General features: G+C 42.6%; 2 protein-coding genes and 1 pseudogene across 2 annotated transcripts in view; 2 read left to right on the top strand and 1 right to left on the bottom strand.

Annotated features, from left to right (window-relative positions):
- The window catches only part of PARP9 (poly (ADP-ribose) polymerase family, member 9), a 72,803-nt gene extending 62,644 nt beyond the window's left edge, over positions 1–10,159 (bottom strand). Inside the window, exons 1-2 of the mRNA XM_006884308.1 lie at positions 10,142–10,159; positions 2,952–3,000 (exon numbers count right to left, since the gene is read on the bottom strand). Coding sequence (XP_006884370.1) covers positions 2,952–3,000; positions 10,142–10,159 — 67 coding nt within the window. The remainder of the gene's footprint in view (positions 1–2,951; positions 3,001–10,141) is intronic.
- Positions 10,160–10,474: 315 nt separating this feature from the next.
- Positions 10,475–23,244, top strand: DTX3L (deltex 3 like, E3 ubiquitin ligase). Its single transcript, XM_006884307.1, has 5 exons — positions 10,475–10,658; positions 14,446–14,639; positions 16,733–18,283; positions 18,981–19,198; positions 23,175–23,244. Exons 1-5 carry the CDS (start codon positions 10,475–10,477, stop codon positions 23,242–23,244), a joined length of 2,217 nt encoding a protein of 738 aa, XP_006884369.1.
- LOC102857222 lies at positions 20,629–21,306 on the top strand (annotated as a pseudogene).
- Positions 23,245–27,055: the final 3,811 nt, after the last annotated feature.

The following is a 27,055-nucleotide window of genomic DNA, read 5'->3' as shown; positions in this document are numbered from 1 at the left end:
CTGACTGGCTGAAAAGAAGTATCTGTATGTGGTGGGCATGAAGATGTGCAGTTCAAATAAGTCTTCATTAAGGCCATAAAGGAGGAGAGATCATTTTCTGACAGTCTCCAGTCGTCAAGAGCAGTGTGACTGTTTTTGAGCTTATGTCACTATTAGCTGGATGGCCTCATCAGTGTCTACAAAGTATCATTAGATGCCGGATACTGGAGTCCCTGATGGGCAATCTTGGGATGGCAGGAACTTTATCAGGTTTTCATTACAGTCTGATAGCTGTGCTTGTCAAAACCTGCTTCGCGTGTAAAATGGTGCAGCCACTATGGAAGGATGTTTGGCCCTTTCTCAAAAAGTTGGAAACAGAAATATCATCTGACACAGCAATTCCACTACAGTCTACAAGTTCAATGCAATGCCAACACAAATACCAATACCATTCTTCAACAAGAAGGGAAAGGCAATTTCCAATTTCATCTAGAATGGAAAGAGACCTGGATTATGCAAAGCACTCCTGAAAAAAAGAAACAAGGTAGGAGGCATCTCACTCCCTGATCTCAAATCCTACTACACAGCTGTGGTGGTCAAGATAGCTTGGTACTGGTAAAGTGACAGACACATAGATCAATGGAATAGAACTGAGAACCCAGAAATCAGCTCCTCTACTGTGGCCAACTGATTTTTGACAAGGACATGAGATTATTTTAATGGGAAAATGAAAGCCTCTTTAACAAATGGTGTTGGCAAAATTAGAAAACTATCTGCAGAAAACTCAGGCAAGACTCACACCTCACATCATACACAAAAACCAACTCAAAGTGGATCAAGGACCTAGGAGTAAAACCAAGGATAATAAACTTTATCAGAAAAAAGCTTGGAAGAACTCTAGAAGCCCTAATCCACAACATGAACACTCTCACAAGCATCCTGAAAAATCTTCAACCAAGAGAGAATAAAATAGATGAATGGGATCATCTAAGAATCAAATCCATCTACACATCCAAAAACTTCTACATCAGGGTAAAAAGGACAGTCATAGACTGGGAAAAAAATACTTGGTAATGACATGTCTGCTAAGGGATTTATATCTAGAATTTATAGAGTACTCCAGCACTTCAAAAAGGTAAACAACCCAATCGCAAAATGGGCACAGGATATGAACAGACACTTCACCAAATAAGACATTCAGATGGCAAACACACACATGAAGAAATGTTCAAAATCCCTAGCTCTGAGAGAGATGCAAATCAAAACAACTATGAGATATCATCTCACCCCAGTAACAGTAGCAAAATTCAACAGAGCAGCGAACAACAAATGCTGGTAAGGTTTTGGAGAAATTAGAACACTTATTCACTGTTGTTGGAATGGTGCAAACACTATGGAAGGCAGTATGGCGCCTTCTCAAAAAGTTGGATATAGAAATACCATTTGACCCAGCAATTGTACTACTGGGAATATACCGTAAAGAAACTAGAACTGCCACCCAAACAGATAGATGTACACCCATGTTTATTAATGTATTGTTCACAATAGCAAAGAGATGGAAGCAACCCAAGTGCCCATTAACAAATGAATGGATAGAGAAGCTGTGGCATATTTACATAATGGAATACTACACAGCACTGAAAAACAAAGAATTTCTAAAATATCACACAACATGGATGACCCTGGAGGACGTTATGGTGAGTGAAATATCTCAGTCACAAAAGGACAAATATTCCATAGCACCACTATTATAAAACACAACTGACATGGGAGTTGAGGGGAACCTAGGAAAAGAGGGGCTAAATAATGAACACGGCACTGGGACAGTTGAAGGAAAGAACGATTTAAAAGGAATATATGATTATGCACTATTTGTATGACCACAGTGCAAAATAAGAGGAGCATAGCAAAGTGGGTCTGGGAGAGGAGTGGGTGGGGAGGGAGAAAATTATGGAGCAATGAATCAATATTATTTTTTTTTAAAAAAAGCGAATGTGGGTGAGTAGGGAGGCAAATGTGCAAAAAAGAATGAATAAAAAAATCCAACTTTTCTGTAAACTTTCATTAAAAATCAAAATTTTAAAAAACCCCAAAAGCAACATACTTTTTTGCACTCCCATCTGTGCCTTGGCTTCTGCTTCCTGACGAACGCAGCCAGCCCATGACACTGTATTTCATGATGTTCAATGACACTACTAAAACCACAGGGAGCTCTGGTGGCCTAGTGGGTAAGAAGTTGAGCTGCCAACCCAAGGACTGTTATGTTATGTACCACTGATTGAGAAGTGACTCACAGCTGGCTTTCCTGTATCAAGGGTTTTCAGAGGCAGTAAACGGCATGGGAGGAGACTGCCCATGTTACTCTAATGAACCCAAAGGCAGACTGAAATGCACCTGCTGCTCTGAGGAGGGAGAAGGATGGGCAATCTCTCCCAGGTGATTGACAGCCTCTGGAAACCTCCTGGAGGGTCAGTTATGAGGCAGTTCTGACTTGATGGCACATAACAATTATTTGATGACATGCCATTGATTGATAAAAAACTCTTACTTCAGAGAAGTTGAAATATGAAAAAAAAATGTGCATCCTCAAATAGATATAATGTGGAAATGAATTACATTTTATTTGAACTATCTTCTCTAAACAGAACTGTATAAACACAGCTCGGGTGGCCTCAGTTATCCTACAGAAGCAGCCAGCTTCTATTGGCCTGACTTTGGGTTGAAAATCTCAGTGGATTAAGATTAGGTTCCATTTGGCATTTATTGCCAAGCAAGGGAACTATAAATCAGATCAGTCCAACTTCAGCTCTAGAATTATGGTCACAAGAGTCTCACAGCTTGAGGCTCAAGGAAACAATCAGAAGGGGCCTAAGAAAACATGCCAGCTGACATCTAGTGCTCCTGAAGCATGAGTGGGAGTTTCCACAGTCCCGACAAGAACGCATCTGAGCCCTGGGAGGGAAGGTACTCACCTTCTGTATTTCCCTTTGTCGGAAAGGGGCGGTACTGAACAACACGTGCCTAAAATACAAAAAAAAGGAGTCAATTATGTTTGATTTCTCATCATGACCTGCTCCTCCTACATTCTAAGTGATTTTTTAAAAAATAATACCTGAAACCAAATTACTGCAGAGCATTTAAGCAGTAGAGTGTAAAATACTAAATATTTAAAACTGTTCTCCCCCAGAGCAGCTGGTGGCCTCAAACTGTATTGCTTTGGGATTACAGGACAGCTTCTTGCCACTAGGCCACCAGAGCTGTGTATATATATATAGTATAACAATTTAGTAACAAACCAACACAAATTCTGATAAAAGCTCTAGGTTGGGGTAAAGGTGCCTTTTCATCTGTGTGTCTAAAACCTTGGAAATATATTCTAGCACACACTGACCCTATCCCACTTCTGTAAGAACCCAAACATTCCTATTTAATATGAGATGAAAAACAGCGATTAACAAAGCCCAAAGCTCAAAGCCCAACAACAATCCCAAGAGTTGCCACGGTTGGCCTCTTATCTCCACAAACACTTGCAGTTTCTCCAGACAGAGAACAGGACCCCAACTGATCCACCATAGGATCTGCTCTCAACTGCATTTCACAGCTGAAGATTTAAAGTGCACCTTGAGGTTTAACAGAAATGCCTTTTCTCCATCCCTTTGTTTTTATTGTCTCCTTTTACTGTGCTGCTTCATTAAACTGACATGAGTAGGGAGCTCTGGTGGTCCAATGGGATCCCCAAAGGTGATCTCCACGGAGATCTCCTTGGAGAAGGAGGGGCAATCTCCTCCTGCACCAGTCAGATCGAACTGACAATTTTTTAAAAAATGTTTTAGGAACAATTTAAAAAAAATGTTAATGAGTAACATTAACAAATAATCCATCCTTGTGTTGACATTTATACGATTTTCCCCATGGCACAAATAAAAAGCATAAAGAAAATATCAGAAGGTGCTAAATGAGAATGCTAAGTGTAACTAAAACCTCAAGATTTCTTGACGTAGGTCTGAGTTGCTGATTCAGATTTGTGATTTTTATACCTGTAAGCCTTTTACAGGAGCAGAGTTCATCCTTCAAGTTCTTGGGGTCTTTCAACGTCTATGGGCTACTTTTGCGCTTCTGAGTGTTGTTTGTTGTTGTTATGTGCCGTCGAGTCGCCTATGAGTGTAGTGTAGACAAAAGTTCTCAGGTTTGGTTCCTCACTTCTAGGAAAGAATAAAAAGGATGCAATAAGTAGAACGTGGGGAAATTTTGGAGGAATACAATGACAGATGACTGAATATGATTTCCGATCCACTTCATTGGTGAAACTATTTCCACACTGTTTTGTTATCTCTACTCTTTACCCTCTATCTTATAGATATGTTCCAGTCAAAATAACTGTGGCACCCCAGAAAAGGGAATGAACTGATGAGATGGAGCAAGTAAAACTTATGGAGAAGTTCAGACCACAGCCAGGTCTTAAGGGATGGGGCAAACTTTTACAAATTTGGTTGCAGTTGTTGTGTGCCATCATGTCTGAACCGACTCATAGCTGACCCTCCAGCAGGTTTTCAGAGGCTATAAACTGCATGGGAGAAGACCCACCTCTCACCCTTGGAGTGGTTGGTAGATTTGAACAGCGTACCTTTGTGTTGGCAGGGCTGCTCCTTACCATGAAGCCATCAGAGCGCAGAGTGGTAATGGTGATTGTTGTTGTTATGTGCCATCGAGTCACTTGCGACTCATAGGAACCTCATGTACAACAGCCCTATACTCTGCTCTGTCCTGTGCCAATCGCACTGTTTCTGACACACCCATCCGGATTACCCCAGTCACTGAATCAATCCACCTCATAGAGGGTCTATCCCTCCTGCGCTGTCCCTCCACCCTACCAAGCATGATGTTCTTCTCCAAGGACTGGTCTCTCCTTACAACATGTCTAAAGTATGTTAGACGGAGCCTCAGAATCCTTGCCTCCAAGGAGCCACCCAGTTTAACCCTTTCCAAGATGAATCTGTTTTCCTAGCAGTCCATGATCCCCTCAATACTCTTCTCCAGCACCACAGCTCAAAGGCATCAATTCTCCTTCTATCCTCCTCAGTCATTGTCCAACTCTCTGATGCATAACAAGTGATAGCAAAGACCATGGCCTGTATCAGACGCAACTTAGTCTCCAGAGAGACACCATTGCTCTTCAGTACTTTGGAGAGGTCCCTAACAGCAGATTTTCCCATGGCAATGCACCTTTTAATTTCCTGGCTACTGGTGCCCAGAGTGTTGACTGTGGAGCCAAGCAAACTAAAGCTGTGAACAATCTCAATCTCTTCACCATCCATCCCGATGCTGCCAATTGGTCCAGTGGTGAGAATCTTTGTCTTCTTGACATTGAGCCTCAATCCATATTGGAGGCTGCAGTCGACCCTCTGAAGCAAGCGCTTCAGGTCCTCCTCAGTTTCAGTGAGCAGGATTGTGTCATCTGCATAACGCAAATTGTTGATAGATCTTCCACCAATCTTGACCCCACATTTCTCCTCATAGAGCCCAGCCTTTCAGATAATCTGTTCTGCATATAGGTTGAAAAGGTATGGAGATAGGACACATCCCTGGCGTATGCCCTTCCCAATTTTGAACCATGCAGTGTTTCCCTGCTCTGTTCTGATGACTGCCTCTTGGTCCAAGTATAGGTTTCTCATTAGCACGATCAAGTGTTCTGGTTCCCATTCTTCTCAGAGACAGCCAGCCACAGTTTATGATCCACACAGTCAAACGTCTTTGCATAATCAATGAAACACAGATAGACATTCTTCTGTTATTCCCTGCTTTCAGCTAGGATCCATCTAACATCAGCTACAATATCCCTAGTACCACGACCCCTTCTAAACCCAGCCTGGACTTCTGGCAGTTCTCTGCTGATGTGCTGTTCCAGTCATTTTTGGGTAATCTTCAGTAAAATCTTGCTTGCATGTGAAATCAGTGAGATTGTTCTATAGTTTCCACACTCTGTTGGGTCACCTTTCTTTGGGATGGGAACAAATATCGATCTTTTCCAGTCAGTTGGCCAAGTGGTTGTTCTCCAGATTTCTCGGCACAACTTGGTGAGCACGTCCAGGGCAGCATCTGTTAGCTGAAATATGTCAATTGGTATAGCATCTATTCCTGGGCCTTATTTTTTGCCATTTCCTTCAAATGGTGATTACAGCATGCTAAAACTCAGGAGGATTCCAGGCTCATGAGCTAATGAACTCCACCAGAGGGTTTCGGAAGAAAGAGGAAAGCTGGGTCTTTGCTTGTGAAAGTATGTATTACTGTTAGGTAGCTTTGGACATAATGCCAAGGACTCAGGAAGGGACCAGAGAAAGAAAGGAAGCTAAAGAAGCTTTATGAAGAGGTCTCACCAGCAGAACTCCTTGGTCTGCAGAGAGAGAAACAGGCAGAGGGACAGACCAGGGAAATACTGCACCCTAAAGTGAATTAGGGCAGGTTTTATAGGGAGGGTCTTTAGGGAGGGAAGAAAGGGACATTCCATTGTGGTTTAGCCATGTGGGTGGTCTTCTAGAGAGGGAAGGGAGGGGCACTCAATGGTAGTTGAGGCTGTTCACTCCCTTGGTTGACATGCTGATATTCCTTGAATCCTTTGTTCTCCCTTTGACCTTGGTCCAGGCCTGACACTAACTTGGCGATAAATGCTGTGGGTAGGCCCTGTCAAATTGATTCTGACTCACAGCAACCCCATACACAACAGAACCAAAAACTGCCCAGTCTTTCGCCATTCTCAAAACTGTTGCTATGTTTGAGATGACTTGAAATCACCATGAAAATCCAGCTTGGGGAGGGTCTTCCCATTTTTCTCTGACCATCTTCTAAATCTGCTGTCCTTTTATATTCATCAATATGTACTTAAAGCCCTCTTTACTTTCAGCAAGCAAAGCCATGTCATCCGAATGTTGGGTGTTAATGAGTCTTCTTGCAACCTGATGCTGTGTCTTTCCTTGTATAGCCCAGTTTCTCAGATTATTGTTCAGCATGTTGTTGTTATGTGCTGTCAAGTCACTTGTGACTCAGTGACCCTATGTACGAGAGCCCTAAACCCTGCTCTATCCTGTGCCAACCTTATTGTTTCTGACACATCTACCCCAGTTACTGAATCGATCCATCTCATCAAGGGTCTTTCTCTCTTGCACTGTCCCTCCACCCTTCCAAACATCATGTCCCTCTCCAAGGATCAGCCCCTCCTTTTAACATGACCAAAGTATGTCAGATGAAGCTTCAGAATCCTTGCTTCCAAGGAGCAACCCAGTTTCACCCTCTCCAGGACAAACTTGTTTGGCATACAGAATGATAAATATGGTGACATATGACATACATGGTGACACACTTCCTTAAGACATGCAGCACCCCTTTACTGCTTGAATGACTTTACCTCCATAGAGGTTCTGCAAGAATATAATTTAGTGTTCTGGAATTCTCATTCTTCTCAATAGCAGCCAGAGAGCCACAAAGCTGAATGCTTCTTTCTGCACAGTCAATGAAACAGCAAAGGTATTCTGTTTTCAGCTGAGATTCATCTGACATCAGCAAAGGTAACCCTTCTTCCTTACCCTCCTCTGAACCAGCCCGAGTTTCTGACAGTTTTCTAACTATATGCTGTTGCAACCAATTTTTAATTACCTCCAGCAAAGCTTTGTGTGTGGTATTAAAGATATTTGAAAATGTCCTCATTCTGTTGTGCCATCTTTCTTTGGAATGGACACCAATGGGGACTTTTCCCAGTTGGTTGGCCTGGTAGCTATCATTTGTATTTGCTGGGACTTTCAGCAGTGCACTTGGTTGTTGAATCAGTATTAAATCAATTCCCGGAGCTTTGTTTTTTGTCAATGTCTTCAGCGCAGTTTAGAATTCTTTCTTCAGTACCATTGGTTCTTGCTTGTATGCTACCTCCTAGAGTGGCTGAAAGTCAACCAATTTTGGTTGGTACAATGACTTTTTGTATTCTTTCCCATCCCTATGGAACTTCCTACATCGTTCAGTATTTTGTCCATAGTGAGTCTTTCACTATTGCAACTCAAACCTTTTATTTTTCTCCTTTAGTTCTTTCAGCTTGCGAAATCCCTAGCGTACCCTTCCCTTCAGGTTTTCTAACTCTGGGCGTTCATACATTTAATTATAATACTTTGTTACTTCTAGGAGAACAAGCAGATTTGTCCTGGCAAGGGTGAAACCAGGCTGCTCCTTGGAGGCAAGGATTCTGAAGCTTCGTCTGACATACTTTGGGCATGATGCAAGGAGGGACCAGTCCTTGGAGAGGGACATCATGCTTGGAAGGGTGGAGGGATAGCCTAAGAGAGGAAGACGCTCGATAAGATGGATTGATTCAGTGATTGGGGTAATGGGTATGTGTCAGAGACAAAAAGATTGGCTCGGGATACAACAGGGTTCAGAGCTGTTGAACATAGGGTCACAGGCGACTTGACGGCACATAACAACAACAAACAATATATCAGATGCTGAGCATTGGTGGTCTAGTGGCAAGAAGCTAAGCTTCCAAAGATACAGGATTCGAGGCTACCAGCTGCTCCATGGGAAAAGGATGAACTATCTCCTTCCATGTGAATAATTGCCTCTGAAAACCCACGAGAGGGTCAGCTATAGGTTGATTCTGACTAGGTGGTACACAACAACAACATGTCAGATGCTGGAGCAGAGTACTGAAAAGACCATGGACGCCAAGAGAACAAATAGGTCTGTCCTAGAGAGAGTGAAATCAGGTTGTCCCCTGGAGGCAAAGATTTTTTAACTCCATCTCACATCCTTTGGGCATACTGTTAGAAAGGACCAGTCCTTAGAGAGGGCCATCACACTTGGAAGGGCAGAGAGTCAGTGCAAGAGAGGAAGACCATGGATGAAACGGATTGACAAAGTGACTGTGGCAATGGAGTAAGCATATCATAGATGGTGTAAGTTGGCTCAGGATAGAGCAGAGTTCAGACCCATTGTTCATAGGGTCTCCATAAGTCCTTGTTGACTTGTTGGCACATAACAACAATGTCAGATGCATATTGGTAACGATTTGTTGTTGTTGTTTTATGTGCCATCGAGTCGCTTGCGACTCATAGCAACCCTATGTACAACAGCCCTAAACTCTGCTCTGTCCTGTGCCAATCGCACTGCCTCTGACACCCATCCCAATTACCCCAGTCACTGAATCAATCCACCTCATAGAGGGCCTTCCCCTCCTGCGCTGTCCCTCCACCCTACCAAGCATGATGTCCCTCTCTAAGGACCTGTCCCTCCTTGCAACATGTCCAAAGTATGTTAGACAGAGCCTTAGAATCCTTGCCTCCAAGGAGCAGCCTGGTTTGACCCTTTCCAGGACGAATCTGTTTGTTTTCCTAGCAGTCCATGGTCCCCTCAATACTCTTCTCCAGCACCACAGCTCAAAGGCATCGATTCTCCTTCTATCCTCCTTGGTCATTGTCCAACTCTCTGATGCCTAACGAGTGAACGATTTAGTATGACCAAAAAGGTCACACTTTTATTTATAAGGGTTTTTTTTTTAATCCATAAGTTCGTAACACTGGGGTGAATACATGTTTTCCACATTGAGAAAAAGAACACATAGTATCTTTATACTTTTAAAAATGTATTTTAAAATAACGAAACACTTTACATTGTACATGTGGTTGGTATTTGTGTCTCCCATTATATTTGTTTGCTGACCTTATCTGGATCCTTTCTCCCTGGACCACCTCATCTCCTCCTGGCCTAGTCCTGGCTTTACACCACAGTGATGGCTGTGGTCTCAGATGCCACAGTCAGTTCAACTCTCCTTGCTTCACTAAGCCTCTTACTGAGATTCAACTTGAAGTTTCCTCTTCAAAAGATTTTAATTGTTTACTCAGAGGTCAGCTGCCTTTTACAGGCCCTGCGGCCAGGGTCTCCTCTCTCATCTTTAACCCAACCCACAGGGCAGCAAGCAGTCCTGCGTCCTCAGCTCCGTGAAAAAAAAAGCTGGCAAGTCAGTCCCCAACAGCTAGTTAAAGGATAAAGTGGGAAGGAGGTAACAGATAACATGTCATAAAAGCATGCACACATTTAAACAGAAAAAAAAATTATTTTGTTTTCTAAACTTCAATTCACACTGTGAATTACATTCAAACGAATCACGCACTCTGGGGAAACTTACGTTGCTTTGACTTGGCATGTGACCGGTTTACAGCTGGACACTGTGGAGGCGTCGCCCGGGGACTCTGTTCTCCCCGCAGCCCTCTGAGCCTGCAGGACAGGAGCCTCGAGGGTCACAGACACTGCCTCCTTCCAGCTCCCCACTGACCCTGGAACCGACTCACGCCAAGTTTAAGGCTACTTTCACAGTAACAGAAACAGGAGGCAGAAACAGCTTCGGGTCCAACAGGGTGGGGTCTCCCGGGAAAACGAAACTGAAACTTTGAGGGCCAAGTAGGCTAGGCGCCCTTTGCCCGAGTCCCGCCCCGCCGCACCCGCGCAGCGCTGCACAGCCATGGCCTCTGCGCCCTGCCCTCCGTCCCCGCTCCTCGTGCGGGTGTCCCAGTCATTTCCCCGGTTCAGCCGCAAGCTGGAGAGCTACTTCCAGAGCCGGGGCTCGGGCGGCGGCGAGTGCACCGTCAAGGCCCTAGGCGACAGCGCCCCAGACGTCTTCCGGGTGCAATTCAACAACAGGACAGGTAAGTGGGGGTGCAAGGGTGCTTCCCAAGCTGGGAATGCAAAGGCCCAGGTGGGATGGAGGCGAAGAAGGGGCCAGGCTCGTGGGTTACTACGTGCCCTCAGCTCACGTTGACCCAGGAGAGAAGGGGAAGGAACGGGGACCGAGAGCCTAAACAGACCAGGCTCACAGCAATTCAATGGACATCATGCTTGGGAGGGTGGAGGGACAGCGCAGGAGGGGAAGCCCTCAATGAGGTGGATTGATTCAGTGACTGGGGTAATCGGGATGGGAGTGTCAGAGACAGTGGGACTGGCACAGGATAGAGCAGATAGAGCTATTGTACATAGGGTCGCTATGAGACGCAAGCTACTCGATGGCACATAACAACAAGAGGATAGAACCGCCCCATAGACTTTCCAAGGCAGCCAAGCCTAGGAAAGCACAGAACTTCATCTGTCCTCCCTTGGCTTTTTGGCCAGCCAAATTCTTCCACTACTAAGCAATCAGGGCTCATCCACACCCTAGAGGTTATTGCTGTTATGGAATTGACTCATGGCTGACCCTCCAGAGGGTTTTGAGAAACTCTAAATTAAATTGCCTGAGAGATTTCCTATCTTCTTCCTGAGGGTCAGCTGGTGGATTTGAATCGCTTGCCTTTGGGTTGGCAGCAGAGCTTCTTAACCACTAAACCACTAGAGCTCCCCTGGAGGAGAAAGGGGTAGGGGTGAGGATGTGCTTAGTCCAGGATCTGCCATGACAAAGCTTTAACGTTGTCTTTCAAACCTTCTTGTCCTGAGAGGTTTTAAATTTCTCTGCTCTCATAAAAACTCATTTCTCACCTCACCTCCATGTCAGTCAGTTTCTCTGTCATTTAGACATTCCAGTTAAAAGTGGATTGCATTTTGGATTTAAGAGACAAAGAAAGTAAAGTTTTCTTCAGTAAGTTTTTGGTGTTTTGTGTGTGTGTGTGTGTGCGTGCGTGTGTCTGTGTGCGTGTACCGTCAAATCAGATCTGACTGGTACAGGAGAAGATTGCCCCTCCTTCTCCGGCAGAGCATCTGGTGGATTCGAACCGTTCGCCTCTGGGATTGTAGTTGCAGTTCCTTGCCACTAGGCCACCAGAGCTCCCCCAGTAAGTTTTTTTTTTTTTTAAATTAATTATACTGCTTTGCCTAGTGGTAAGGAGTCATACTGACAAGCCAAAGACAGACAGTTCAAAGTCACTGGCCATTCAGTGGGAGAAAGATAGCCAATCTCCTCCCATGTACTTTACTGCCTTTGAAAACCTACTGGAGGGTCAGCTATAATTTGGTTTCAACTGGACAGCATACAACAACACAGCAAATGATCTCCCCCCCCCATTTTGTCCCTCCCCTTGTTGTGTACCATCAAATCAGATCCAACTGGCACAGGAGGAAGTTGTCCCTCCTTTTCCATTGGAGGATCTGGTGGATTTGAACTTTGGCCCTTTGGGATTACAGTGCAACTTCTTGCCACTAGGCCAACAGAGCTTTCTAGCAAATGATCTTAGATAATTATTTCATTGATGTGATTTTGAGTATTGTTGTTGTTGATTGCTGTCAAGTCGAGCACAACTCATAGCGGCTCTATGAACAAAAGACCTAATGCCTTTCTGTAGCTATCTTCATTTGTCCAAGTTCATAGAGTTTCCATAGGCATGTGGTTTAAGAAGTGAATGCCACTCCTGCTTCCCGACCTGTTTTACAACTGGGAGCTCTGTTCCATCAAACATTGTCCACATTGGGAAACCATTATGACATTTGATACCCCAATGACACAAGGTTCAGCATCACAGCAAACCCAGATAACCTCAGTACAGCAGATTGACAATGAATAATGTACAAAGTAGAAGAATATTCCTCCAAAATATAACAACACTAGTCTCACTTAGCAGTGGTTAAGTGCCATCAAGTCGAATATGACTCATAGTGACCCTGTGAACAAAAGATCTGAACTTTATTTAATACTTAACATAATTTCTTTATGTTTATAGAGTTTGTAGTTTCCAGAGGCATCTGGTTTAGGAAATAGATGCCACTCCTGCTTCCAAACCTGAATCAATGTGGAAGCTCTTCCAAACACTGTCCATGATGGGCAATCATTATGGTATTTGACACTATAGAACAGTGTTCAGCATCACAGAAACTCCAAGTTATTCAGTACAAATAGACAAATGGCTGTTTTACCACTTAAAGAATGTGGAACCACTGCACCAGGCCAGCTGCAGACTTAACCAGTTACTATGAAATTTTAAAGACACACCCATCAAATGCTGTTGACTGTGATAGAACCACACCCTTGGATCCTTGCTGGCTGAAATGGGCACTTCTAAAGTAATTAATATTCCCTATAGAAAAGAAAGAATAAAGAGAAAAGCAAATGAACAGTTGGCCAGACTTTCTTCCAGCCCCTTTTTACAAATAACTGCAAACACATGTGTATTTATAAAATTCTGACTTTTGCATATTTTCACTTCACTTTATAAATGAGTATTTCTCTTTATCATTGAAATGGGGAATTTCCTTTCTACGAAGGTGGAGCCAAAAGCGAAGAAGGAAGTCCCTGACCTTCCCAAAAATGAAGCCAAAGCAAAGGTATTAAAGGCCAAGAAGGCAGCCCCGAAGGGCATCCACAGCCACAAAAAAGGGAGAAGATTCACCATGTCATCAAGATAGACACTGAGACTCTGAAGGCAGCCCAGAGACCCCCAGAAGAGCACCCCCAGGAGAAACAAGCTTTACCACTATGCCCTTGTCAAGTTTCTCCTGACCACCGAGTCAGCCATGAAGAAGACAGAAGATGACACACTAGTGTTCAATGTGGATGTCAAAGCCCACAAGAACCAGAACAAACAAGCTGAGAAGAAGCTCTGTGACATTGATGTAGCCAAAGTCAACCTTTTGATTAGGCCTGATGAAGGGAAGGCCTATTTTTTATTTACTCCTGACTATGATGCTTTGGATGTTGCCAACTGGGATCATTTAAACTGAGTCCAGCTGCCTAATTCTAATTTTTTTTCTAAAAAAAAAAAACAACCAAGAAATGGGGAAATGGAGACCCAGTTTCTGAGACATGCCTTTTGATGAGTTGATGCTGTTTTAAACAGTGTTGTTTCTCATGGGTGGAGCCGAAGGAAGATTAGCAAAGCAGAATGTAGTTCCAGAAGGCTAGACGCTCTCTCAGGTTAATAGCTCCGAGAAACTCTAGAACCCCTCCTTTTATTAGCATTCAGAAACAAAGAAATAATTCATAGAGAAATGAAAGTTTACGGATTACTTCATAGGGCCAGTGTGGACCAAGTACACAGATAGATAAAAGACATACATTCAAGCAAGACTTCTTTGTGTTCATAAACTGTGCTTTCTTATATTTGCAAAAACTTTATCAAGAATGGGAACATTTGCTTCTATTCTCAAAGAAATAAATGTCTCAAGATGTTTAAGAACTAAAAAAAAAAGATGTTTAAGAACTGTTTGCAGTCCTCTTTCTCAGAGTGCCTCATGAGAGCTGCTTGCAATTTTCCTTCTGAAGACACCTCTATGTGCAAGACACACAGCCACCTCCCGAGGACACAGCCCCTTATGTTAAGCATTTATTTGAACAGAAAAATTTATGCAGCCCACTTAATATCTCTCACACCCCAAGTTCCCTCTCACCATCTCTCCATACCAGGATGCAAAGGTCTGGGTACTGATGCATGAATAAAAGGAATATTTGCAATCGTTCCCACTTCTTAGTCTCTTTCTCTCTCTGTGGTATATGTGTGTTGAATGTCTCTACTAAAGCTAAGGAAGGAGTGTTGGGGAAAAAAGAGCACCAAATCTCAGTTGGAGACCAAATTGTGAACATTTTCCTGGAACCCACTGAAAAGCCAATAGAGATGATGAGACAGCAACTGCCAAGAGCAGAGGCGCTCTCTGGTGGGGAGCATCCAAAGGATGGACGCATTTCTGACACTCTGCATTCCCATATGTCAAAGGTAAGTATGGGCAGACAGGAGCTGTTCTAGAACTCCCTCTCTGACCAGACTTCATTATTATTACTCTTCCAGCAGTCTTTGCTGAGGGCCACTGTGAGCCAGGCAGGGTTTCAGGCATGGTGGCTGTGGTGAACAAAACAGCCAAGGCCCCTGCTCTCAGGCAGCTTGTGTTGGATGTAGAAGTAGGTAGCATAGAAAAATAGTGATCAAGTTAACAAAATACATAAAAATACATAAACAAAATACATAAAACAATCTCAGAGAGTGACGTGTGCAAAGAAGAAAATTAAAATGGGCTGTATAGCCTTAGAGGCAGGGCCTGAGTGAGAGAGAGGAGGAGGGAGGCAGTGCTACTTCTCAGCAGAAGTCAGAGGTAGCTTCTGTGGTAAGATGATGTTTGTCTTGAGACTTGGATGATAAGAGATATAACTCATTCAACAAATAGATCTCGGTGGCCTCTTGTGTGCCAGACACTGTCCCAGGACCTAGACACTTCCTTGACCACTGCAAACCCAGCCCTCAGCAAGATTACACTCTACTGTGGAATCCAATAGAAAACATGATAAAATGTCTGATGCTTAAGTGCTAGGAAGAAAGAAAAGACAGAGTAAATGCCTAGCTAGATCTTAAGTAGGATACCAGGAAAAACCTTTCTAATGAGGAGTTATGAGTGAGTAAGCAGGGGTTGGCCAAGAAGAAAGGAAAGAAGTTCTGGGCTGGAGGAAGCACAAATGTAAAGACCCTGTGACAGAAGCTACATCCAAGCAACAGGAGCCTCAGGGAGGTCTTGTGAATGGAGGACTATGAGCACAGAAGGAATGAGGGGAGAGGAGCTGGGAGAACTGCCCAAGGGCTGGGACTTACAGGGCTCAAACCCATAGCAAACATTTTGGATTTTAATTTAATGACGAAGAGGTGCATCAGATGGATTTTGAGCCAGGGGAGTGGAGTGATCAGATGTATCTTTTGAAAGGATCATCATTTTGCTGCTGGGTGAAGAACAGAAGGTAGGTAGAGACCAGAGTGAAAGGACAGGGGCCTGTCGGGGTTGAGACTGCGTCAGGTCCACGAGAGAGAATAAATAGTAGCTTGAGCCTGGGTTGGATTGTACTGATGAAAGTAAGAGTTGTATAGATGGAGGTATGAGAAGTAGGAGGATTCGAGGAACTTATTGAAGAGATATTACTTCAGAGTAAATAGCATGTGCAGAGACCTTGAAGTAAAATAAAAAAGAAAAAAATTTCTTTTATTGTACCTCCTATTTGTCTCTGTTCTTTTTGTCCTTATCTGGGATGTGAAGCTGAACATTGTGAGAATGGTTACCCATGGTGGACAGTGTTTGGTGGAGCTCCCCGATTAAAACAAGCTTGGAAGCAGGAGTGGCATCCACTTCCATAATAGCTTGCCTCTGGAAACCCTGTGAACCTGGAGAAAGGACGAAAGTTATACAAGGGTCCAGGACTTTCGTTCATAGGATCACTATGAGTCACCTACGACTTGACGGCACTTAACAACAACAACCTATAGAACTTTTTAAGATGAGAATTTATAGGCCCACCAACATTTAAGTATTTAGGTAGGTGTATGGTTGAGGAAAGTGAAAAGAAGGGTCTAAAGAGAAAAAAAAAGTAGTAGAAAAATGTTTATGTCTCAAAAAGACTCACAGATATTTTTTTTTTTTAGAACAATGACAGCAAATCTCCCAAAGAGCACCCCATCACACTCACTAGAGCCATGTAAAAAAGAAAAGAAAGAAAGCAAGCTAAGAAAGTAGTCACTGTAGAATCCAGACTTCCAATCTGGGGAGTTTGTGAAATTGCTTATGCCCAGGGCCTTGCAAACAATTACATAAGTCTTCCTGGGAATGAGACATGGGCTTTGGCACTAATTTTCAACTCTTTGTCGAGTCTCATATGTAGACAAGGCTGTAAAACCTCGGGGCTGTCTTATGTTACATCCTCTGCAAAGATTTGCTAAACATTTTCCCTTAAGGGAAGGCGTCTAATCTGGAGGAGTTTTCCTGAAGAGAAGAAGGTAGGCCTGGGTCTCGGACAGATTGTATCTGTTCTTTTTCTTTGTTTTTTAAATTACAGATCTTTCTTGCTGTAACAGCTGACCTGCGCTGTGACCTGTTCTCCAAAGAGCTGAGAGAATACATAGGGGTTTCCTGCCCCAGTATAAAATATGTGGAGGGCTGCAGTGGGATTGTGAGGGTGCAGGGAGACTTCAGAGATATTGAAAAAATATATAAATTCTTGAGCAACCAACTTCTGGGAAGCGAGCTCTACACGTCCTCCCCTCTGACAGTACAGGCCCCACTCACTCCACAGGACTGGGATAGCTGTGTTTCTCCCAAGTCTCAAGCCAGGAAAGAAGGACAAAACAACAGCATTGAAGTTCCCTTCCCTATCCTCGAATACTTCAAAAATGCTTATCCTGACAGAATTAATTTCATGAAGAGAAAATTCGGTGTAAGCGTCAACATTCTGGCAGCTTCTCCAAATATGGCCCGATTAGACTTCACTGGCAGTCAGCCAGACCAGGTTGAAGCAGCTCTTGCGCATTTTGTCTCTGACTTCCAGAAGAACACAGAATCTCTGAAGCAGGAGAGTGTCTCTCTAGCAGACTGTAAGCAGGCAAGTGAAATAAAAGAAAAATTAAGCTGTGATTTTAAAAGACTCTTTATAACGGAGAAAGGAAAAGAACTGACTCTTCTTGGGCTCCCAGAAGATCTTTTGGCAGCCAGACGTTTCCTTGCTTCTCAAACTTCTGAAATTCCTGTGAAGACATCGGTGAAAATACTGGCTCCCAAAGGCATGAAGAACGGAATAGAAGTCGACACTGCTCACTATAAGCTTTTAGAAGCGGAATTGCTGGAGAAGATAACAGAGATAGAGGAAAAGTACAACACTTGCATTAGGGTTTTTGAAAAGACTAAAAATGCTCAGAAAACCAGCATTTTGTTTGTACCCAAGGACAAGGAGGTGGATCTGTCTGTACATGCCTCTGCAAGTTTTACTGATGCCTATCAACGTGCCTCCTGTCAGCTGATGAAAATGGGCCTTTCACTACAAGCGATGGGCAAGGACAGAAAGCACTTACATGGGACTAAGTTTGCTGATGACTTTAATAGAAAGCATCCAGATATACACTTGACGGTAAACCAAGAGTCAGTGAGTCTGACTGGCTTGCTAAATCACCTCGTAAAAGCAAAACAATATGTCCTAGAGAGAGGGGGAGTGCCGTCTGCTGGAGAGAAATGGAATGAGGGTCTCGATGTCCATGAGACGCCGATGGACATTGATAGCAATGGTTCAGAACCAGCTTCACCTCCATCCAAGAGCTCTGTCAGTTCTTGCTTATCCAGGGTAGACGAGAAGGAAAAGGATTGTGCCATCTGTATGGAGACTATTACCAATAAACAAGTGCTACCAAACTGCAAGCATGAATTCTGTGCCCCTTGTATCAGCAAAGCCATGTCATATAAGCCAGTCTGTCCTTTGTGCCAGAGCTGCTATGGTGTCCAGAGAGGCAATCAGCCAGATGGAACCATGGATATCGTTTATGACAAGTCACATCTTCCGGGTTATGAATCATATGGCACCATTGTGATTTATTATAATATGAATAAAGGCATACAAACAGTAAGTATATCTGAATTCCATTGGGTTTCTATCCCCTGTTATGATTGGGTACTCTGGTGGCCTAGTGGCGAGAAACTGCAGTGAGACTATCAGCTGCTCTGCAAGAAGATGCATAGTCTCCTCCCGTGCGGTTTACTGCCTCTGAAAACTCACCAGAGGGTCAGTTCTGACTCTGCAGTACACAACAGCAAAAGAGAGTGTCTTATTGCCTGTTTAAATACATGCAAATGACTTGAAATAGTATAAGAGTTATGATTGCTCACAACACAGGCATCTTCTTTTGCCTATTACTTAAGGTAGAGAAAAAAGAAATCACTCACTCATTGCCATCGAGTTGGAACTGACTCAGACCTGACCCTCCAGTGGGTTTTCAGAGGCTGTAAATAATATGGGAAGATATTGCCTATCTTTTTCTCTTGGAGCAAGTGGTGGATTTGAACTTCCCACCTTTGGCTTGGCAGTGCAACTCCTTTACCCACAAGGCCTGCAGAGATCTCTAGAAAGATGAATGGAAGTCAGGAAGGAAGTCAGCACAGAGGGTAGATAGAATATCTAGCATAAAAATCTGGCAAAAGAAGGAATATAAATTATTAGGGATAAAAGCAAACCTTTGGTTCTTTTCCCCATGTTTTTGGTCTCCAAATGACATATCTAGACATAACCTGTTTTCATGTGACATTTTATTATCGTCACACAGGAAGATCACCCAAACCCAGGAAGGCCATATGATGGAATCAGACGTACTGCATACTTGCCTGATAATCAGGAAGGAAGAGAAATTCTGAGACTACTTCGTAAGGCCTTTGACCAAAAACTAATCTTCACAGTGGGGGATTCTCGTGTATCTGGAGCCTCAGGTGTCATTACGTGGAATGATATCCACCACAAAACTAACAGATTTGGTGGACCAGAAAGGTGAGAACATCCAGAAATCCAGTTCCTTAGAGTAATTATGTGGTGTGGTGGTTAAAGCACTCAGCCGCTAACCAAAAGGCCAGCATTTGAATCCACTAACAATTCCCAGGGAGAGAAATACTGCTTCCATAATTGTTGTTGTTTGTTATGTGCAATCGAGTCGTTTGCGACTCATAGCGACCCTTTGTACAACAGCCCTAAACCCTGGTCTATCCTGTGCCAATTGCGCTGCCTCTGACACACCCATCCCCATTACCCCAGTCACTGAATCAATCCATCTCATAGAGGGTCTTCCCCTCTTGCGCCGTCCCTCCACCCTCCCAAGCATGATATCCCTCTCCAAGGACCTGTTCCTCCTTGCAGCATGCCCAAAGTATGTCAGACGAAGCCCCAGAATCCTTGCCTCCAAGGAGTAGCTTCGTTTAACCCTCTCCAGGATGAATCTGTTTGTTTTCTTGGCAGTCCATGGTACATTCAACATTCTTCTCCAGCACCACAGCTCAAAGACATCAATTCTCCTTCTGTCCTCCCTAGTCATTGTCCAACTCTCTGATGCATAACAAGTGATTGCAAAGACCTTGTCCTGTATCAGGCACACCTTAGTCTCCAGAGAGACACCGTTGCTCTATTACCATCTGAAAACCTTCTGGGGCAGGTCTTCTCTTCTCTGTAAGGTGCCTAAGAGGTAGAATTAACTCAATGGCCATGGATTTAGATCCCAAGAACTTTTTTAGCTTCTTTTTAAAGATCATTTGTTGTAACTTCACTCCCTCTGTTTCTTTACTGAGAACCTAATCTCACTTGGCTAATCATACTAAAATGGAGGGGGGACTCCACCCCAAAACAAACCTGGGGAGCTCTGTTGACTGTGCGGAGTTGCACTGCTAACCCAGAGGTTTCTCTGGCTATTTAGATCCACCAGGGACTCAGAGGGGCAACGATAGGCAGTCTCTTCCCATGTGATTTATGGTTCCTTAACATCCCTCCTTAACTGGAGGGTCAACTATAAACTCACTTGGCTAATCATACTCTAAGAAAGTCTTAGCTTTAAGACTTTAGTGGGATTTGTGTTATAATCCTATCAGTTGGGTTTTTTTATATTAGTTGATTTTACGAAATGCAGAAATACTTCAGAATACAAATAGAAATACAGCCTGTTGTTGCTGTTGAGTCCATTTCAAACTATGGTTTGAAATAGCGACTTTAGGAAGGAATAACAGCCCAATCTGCTGCCGTGTCCAATACCATCTTCACAGCCACTGCTTATTATGTTCAAGCCAGCTCAAGCCTGTCACTACAACCACTGTGTCAGATGATCTCACTGAGAATTGTATTCTTTTTCACTGACCCTCCTGGCAAAAAAGAGGGACTGGTCTTTACAGATAACATGCTCTGAGTATATGAGATAAAAATCTCGCCATCTAATCGTAATGGCGGGTACGGGTTTAGTGGCCAGAGAGGTTCTGCTGGATGCACTGCTCTATTTTGATCAAGGTTATGAAGCGCCCAGCGTTCGCAAAGCGGCTGTGGCACTGGTGGAGGAGGAAACTCGCAGATACCGACCTGCAAAGAACTACCTGAGCTACCTGACAGCCCCAGATTATTCCGCTTTTGAAACCGACATAATGAGAAATGAGTTTGAAAGCCTGGCTGCTCGACAACCAATTGAGTTGCTCAGTATGAAACGGTATGAGCTTCCAGACCCTTCCTCAGGTCAGAAAAAGGATATTACTGCATGGCAAGAAGGTGTAAATAGTTCTATGGCCCAATTAGAACATCAAGCAGTTTGAGTTGAAAATCTAGAACTAATGTCACAGTCTGGATGAGATGCCTAGAAAGTATAGAATGCAAATTTGGTTCACAGGATTGAACATACTAAAAAAGAGCTCCAGAAATTAAAGAAACATATACAAGATTTAAACTGTCATGGAAAGAACATGTAACTAACAGCTGGGTCCAAATTGAGAGAAATGGAGTCAACCTGGGTATCCCTGGTTAGTAAGAATTATGAGATTGAATGGAGTATTGTACAACTAGAAAATGAAATCTATCAAACAAAGCAGCAGCATGGAGAAGCAAACAAAGAAAATACCTGGCAAGACTTTTGAAAAGAAAGATGAACTTTCACAGACTATCAGTCATCTGAGTTGTTCTGAACTATGAGAGACCAACATTTTATGGAAACCATTGGTTTAATGTTTAGAAACCATAGAATGTGAAACTTTTGTATTATTTCTGTGTGTACATAATAGCAAAATGAAATCTTTCTGCTTGGTAGTATTTTTTTTCTATAATTATATTTTATTAATTTTCATAAACATTTACAGAGATTTTGGGCTTCCACTCATTCATTGTTGCACTATTCTCTCTACCCTCCTCCCAGTTTGTTCTTGTCCAAATGCCACAGTGCTTGTCAAAGCCAGTTCTGATTAATCTTCTTTGTCAGTGTGTCCTTTGCCATTCCCTATCACTCCTCCCTGAGAGAGACTTCACCTGAGTCATAAGGAAAAGGGGACGGCGTATTCTCTTAGCTACTTCCTGCTGAAAAGGGACGCTGTGGGTTTCAGGGTGAAGATCTTCTCTCACTACTCTAAAGGGCCCCTTTGGCAGTAGGAAACACATAGACTATTATGGAGATTGATTTTGGAATTCAGATGCACTCTTATTGATTGTGTTTGGCTGTACATGCTTGGTAGTATTTTTGTAGCTTAAAAAGAAACAATCTTAAGGCATTCAAGATAAGTATGTACTTATATGGGTCTTATTTTGCATCCAAGAGTTCTTTATGGAAAAATTCCACATGTACAAGACTTTGGGAGGTTTTTGCTTATACCTTTGTCTAATAAGAAGTAATGCTAAATAAATTTTTTGTTAATCAGACAAGGAAAAAAAAATCTCGCCATCTTAGCTTCTAAGAAGCATTTTGACTGTACTTCATACAAAAACAGATTTGTTTGTTCTTTAACACCACAATTAAATTGCCATTTTTTCATCCTTCCTAATTCATTGTCTGTATTTCACATGCCTAGAGAGACAATGCCTTGGCTTGAGTTAGGTGTACCTTAGTCCTTACTGTGACAGCTTTGCTTTTTTTAACCCTTTAAGGAGGTCTCTTGCAGCACATTTGCCCAATGCAATAAGTGGATTGATTTCTTGATCACTTCTTCCATGGACATTGTCTGCAGATCCAAGTAAAATGAAATTCTTAATAATGTTTATTTTTTCTCTATCATCATGTTGCTTATTGGTCCAGTTGAGAGGATTTTTGTTTCCTTTACATCGAAGTGTAATCCATATTGAAGGTTATCGCCTTTTCTTTTTATCAGTAAGTGCTCACATTCAGTAAATAGATCTCAGGTCGTCTGCCTCCAATCCTGATTCTACCTGATAACCTTTGCAGTTCCACAAATTTGAAAAGTATGCTGTTGAATTCAGTTCTTTTCATAATCTTGAAAATCTTTTTAAATTCTTTAGTTTCTGTCAAGTTGGCTGAGTCATGACAGTTTTATGATCACAGAAGGAAAAGTTGTCCATAAAATAGAACACATTTTATGTAACTGTAGGAGAATCCCTGCTTATCATGTTCTGAAAATACAGTGAAAACCTTGGAAGTTAGATGCTGAGCAGACAGTGAGGCTCCCTCACTTGCTGTGTGGCTCAATCTGCACATTTATAGTCATTCTAAGTCATTTGCCTTCAGAATTGCTTGTGAATGGTTACTGTTGTATGCTACCACGTCGGAACCGACCCATAGCTAGATTTTCAGAAGCAGTAAATCGCATGGGAGGGGATTGCCCATCCTTAGTCTGCAGAGCAGCTGGTAGCTTTGAACCATGTGCCTTTGGGATTGTAGCACAGCTTCTTACCATTAGGCAACCAGAGCTCCCTAAATGTTAATTCCTCACGTGAGCAGCTTCTACTATGCAGACTCTCAAGGACAATTTATGATGAAGCTAAACAGATTTTCCTTTTACAGATATGGCTACCCTGATCCTCATTACCTGAAACGTGTCAGAGAAGAGCTGAAAGCCAAAGGAATCGAGTAAAGAAACTACAGAAGTATTCTTGTATTCACCTTTCAAAAAGATTTGAAGAGGCGGAATGCATGCCAATTTGAAACATTCAGTACAACCATTTTTTAAAAAACTTGACCTCGAGAAATGGTTTGTGTACTTGTAAGAGCCTCCTAGTCTGTCATTTGGAGAAAATTACATTTTATGGAGGACAGAAGCCCCAATGGTGTGTGTGTTTGTGCCACTGAGATGTCATGCCTTATTCTTGTGTCATCTGAGGGAATGGGAGGTTAGAGGCCCATTTCTATGGTTCTGAGGTTATTGTCTCTGACTTCTTCATTTAGACTTCTAGCTATCACTTGCCTTACTTTCTTTGCCATTTTAGAGTGGCCCTTTATTCTCTGTTTTCTCTTTAATTTCTACCAGTGAAAGTGAAGTCCTGATGTGAAATGATTGAAAAACCCAAGGCTTTGGTTAATTAAGCAACTCAAGTCTTTTTCCTTCTTCATGACCAAAGTAGCGAGAGAAGTTATGGTTGAACAGCCTTTTAGTAATAAATAGAATGTTATTGTTATAACATCAAGTCAGAACCAACCCATAGCTGACCCTCCAGTTAGTTTTCTGAGGCAGTTAATCACACGGGAGAGATTGTCCACCCTTGTCCCATGGAGCATCTAGTGGATTTGAAGCTTGTGCCCTCAGGATTATAGTGCAGCATCTTGCCACTAGGCCACCAGAGCTCCATAAATAAAATATGCTATTTTTAATGACACAGAGCCTGGCATAAAATTGGTGAGTTAGTTTTTCTGGCAGACTCAGTTTGCTGGTAGATCAGTATTTAGTTAGGTATCATCGGATCAACTATGACTGTGTCCTTATGAACGATGGATTTGAACTCTGCCCTGTTCTCTGCCATTCTCATGCTTGAGTCCATCGTTAACAGTGACTGTGTCAATCCATTTTGTTGAGGGTCTTCTTCTCTTTCACTGATGCTCCACCTTTCCAAGCACGATGTCTTTTTTCCAAAGAGAGATCACTCCTGACAACATGCCCAACGTATGTGAGTGGGATGAAATTTCATCATCTTTGCCTTTTAGGAGTACTCTGGTTTCTGGAGTCCTGACTTGGGAAACAGATTCTTATTCAGGAACACTTGGGATCTAAACTTTGACTGAGCCTGAACTTACTCCCTCCTAATCCCATTAACTTGCCATGTGGGGTCCACCTGCCCTGCAATGTCTTAACACTTTTCCTTCTGAATGTTAGATATGTTAGTATGTACCCTGCCTCCTGTTTTAACCACTAACTTACTTTAGTTCCCCTAGCCATCATCTTCATAGAAACTGCAGTCCCCACTATACTATTTCATCCCTTTTCTGAGGTTCACCAAGTTACATTTTCTTATTAAATCTTTCTTCCTGATACTCTTTCTGGGCAGAAAAAGCACCAGGATAAGCATGCTAGAGAAAATCTGACAGGTTACATTTTACTTTTAACTGGTTCTCCAGTCAAGAAGAGGGTTACAGAGTCATGTGCTAGCCCTGCCTGGTCCTTCCATGTCTCCCTTTGCAAAATATTTTCCTCTGTAAATAAACCTCTGACTTTGCTTGCATGGGGTGGGGGCCGGGGAAAAGAGAGTCACAGTAACAAATGATTTCCTTTTTTTGATGTCTGTCCTCCAGAAATGATGAACAAAGAATCTTGTTCTTTTCTTAGAGATAACACATCCTCACACACATAAATGTTTTGATTTTCTAGATGAAATATTAATTGCTAATACTGAACACTGATTCTAGCCCCTTTACAAGAACTTTACATTTGTGTGATTTACCCAAGTGGTATTCCCATATTATAAATGAGGAAGTACAGGCACAGAGCAGTAACTTAAAAAGGGGGCATAGTTGATAAGATGAGGTACTGGGATGGGAACCATATTCTTTAGATCCAAGCCTTCTGTACCTCAAAGCTATACTTTCACAGCTGCACTTGTTTGAGGAGCAGCCCCATTTGCTGTTACTGTGAATTGTTGCTATTGAGTTGACTACAACTTCTAGAAATCCCTTGAGCAGAACCTTGCCCTATCCTGCACTATCATGATTTCCACCATACTCAAGCCCATTGTTGAGGGAGCTCTCTGGTAGCCTAGAGGTAAGAAGCTGTACTGCAATCCCAAAGGCACATGGTTCACATCCACCTGCTGCTCTGCTGAGGAGGATCAGCAGTCTTCTCCAGTGCAATTTACTGCCTCTGAAAACCTGCTGGAAGGTTAGCTATGAGTCAGTTCTGAGTGGATGGCAAACAACAAGAAACAGCCCATTTCACTGTGTTCATCCATCTCTTTGAGGGCTTCCTCTGTTTCTCTGACCCTCTGCCTTTCCCAGCATGATGATGTCTTTTTCCAAGGACTGATCTCTCCTCATTCTATGCCCAAAGTATGTGAGATGAAGTTTTACCTTCTTTGTCTCAAAGGAGCATCCAGGTTTATTTGTTCTTTTGGCAGTCCCAATACTCCCAAAATTACGAAAGTAATTTAGTAGTTAAAACAGGAGACAGGGTACATACCAACAATATTCCCAAAGTGCAAAAGCATTCATTCTTCTGTCATCTTTAATCACTGTCCACCTTTAACCTGAGTAAGAAGCAATTGAAAATATTGTGTCTTGTTTCTGGAGCACTTTACTCTCTCATCTTTGCTCTTTTGCATTTTATAGAGGTCCTTGTCAGCAGATTTCCCTAATGTAATATACCTTTAGATTTCTTGATTACTGCTATCATGGGTGTTGATTGCATGTTCAGGTAAAATAAAATAATTTACAATTTCCATTTTAAGTTGTTGACAGTGTCAATCTTTTCTTCCTCTATCATGATGTTGCCTGTTGGTCCAGTATTGAGAATTTTCATTCTGGAGTCCTCTCAAAAATGGATTCATGTACAGTGCTCAATGCAGATTTCCTCCAAGGCAGTCCTGTTTGATGTACTGAAAACCCAGAATGTTCTTCTTTGTCCAGAAACTGGAGGAAGATTAAAATGAACAATATCTCTTTTTTAAAATTTTTTTAAAAAATGATTTTAATGAACATTTACAGAGAATTTTGCATGTAACATACTAAATGCAATTATGAGTAATGTTTTTGTTATGTGCCCTGGAGTTTGAACCAACTCTCAGCTGACCATTCAGTGGATTTGCAGAGGCAGCAAACTGCACAGAAGGAGACTGTTCATTATTCTCCCATGGAGAGCTGTCTGCTTAGCTCAGTTGGTTAGAGTGTAGTGCTAATTCTACCACGAAACAGCTAGTATATTTGAACCTTGTGCCTTTGAGTTGCCAGCACAGTTCCTTATCACTAGGCTATCAGAGCTCTGGATTATGATTAACAAGATGCCTCTGGAAACTCTAATGAACTTTGATAAATGATGATAGTTGTAGAAAGGCTTCAGGCCTTTTGTTCATAGGTTCTTTATGAGTCGTGCTCAACTCGACAGCAATCACCACCAGCAGGGATCTTTTAGCTAGGGAACACTGGTGACCTAGTGAGTAAAGGGTTGTGCTGTCAATCCAACTCAAAGGCAAGTGGCTTGGCTCTAACAACTGCTCTGTGGGAAAATGATAAACAGTCTCCTCCTGTGGAAGTTACTACTTCTGAAAATTCACTGAAGGGTCATTTATGACTCGATGTTAATGACAGTAAATGAAAATTAATGATCTTTTGGCTTAATTTACTTTAAAAGTGCAAACCTTTGACTCCTATTTTGGGGTCTGTGATTATAATATGTGTGCTAATGCATGAATGGTTAGAAGCACGTAGGTCATCACTTTTGCTCTTTGGATGGTGGAATCACCTGC

This window comes from Elephantulus edwardii, unplaced genomic scaffold, assembly GCF_000299155.1.
Source record: "Elephantulus edwardii isolate Elephantulus edwardi_28Jun2011 unplaced genomic scaffold, EleEdw1.0 scaffold00032, whole genome shotgun sequence".
In the NCBI taxonomy this organism is placed as follows: Eukaryota; Metazoa; Chordata; class Mammalia; order Macroscelidea; family Macroscelididae; genus Elephantulus; species Elephantulus edwardii.
Note: the sequence above shows the minus strand (reverse complement) of the source record. Positions and strands in the feature narration are given on the sequence as shown.

What these genes read in the sequence shown, in the direction of transcription:
- DTX3L (XM_006884307.1), top strand. Translation starts at nt 10,475, where the DNA reads ATGGCCTCTGCGCCCTGCCCTCCGTCCCCGCTCCTCGTGCGGGTGTCC. An exon ending in GCAATTCAACAACAGGACAG is followed by an intron (nt 10,659 to 14,445) that starts GTAAGTGGGGGT and finishes TCTCTACTAAAG; the next exon opens with CTAAGGAAGGAGTGTTGGGG. An exon ending in TGCATTCCCATATGTCAAAG is followed by an intron (nt 14,640 to 16,732) that starts GTAAGTATGGGC and finishes TTTAAATTACAG; the next exon opens with ATCTTTCTTGCTGTAACAGC.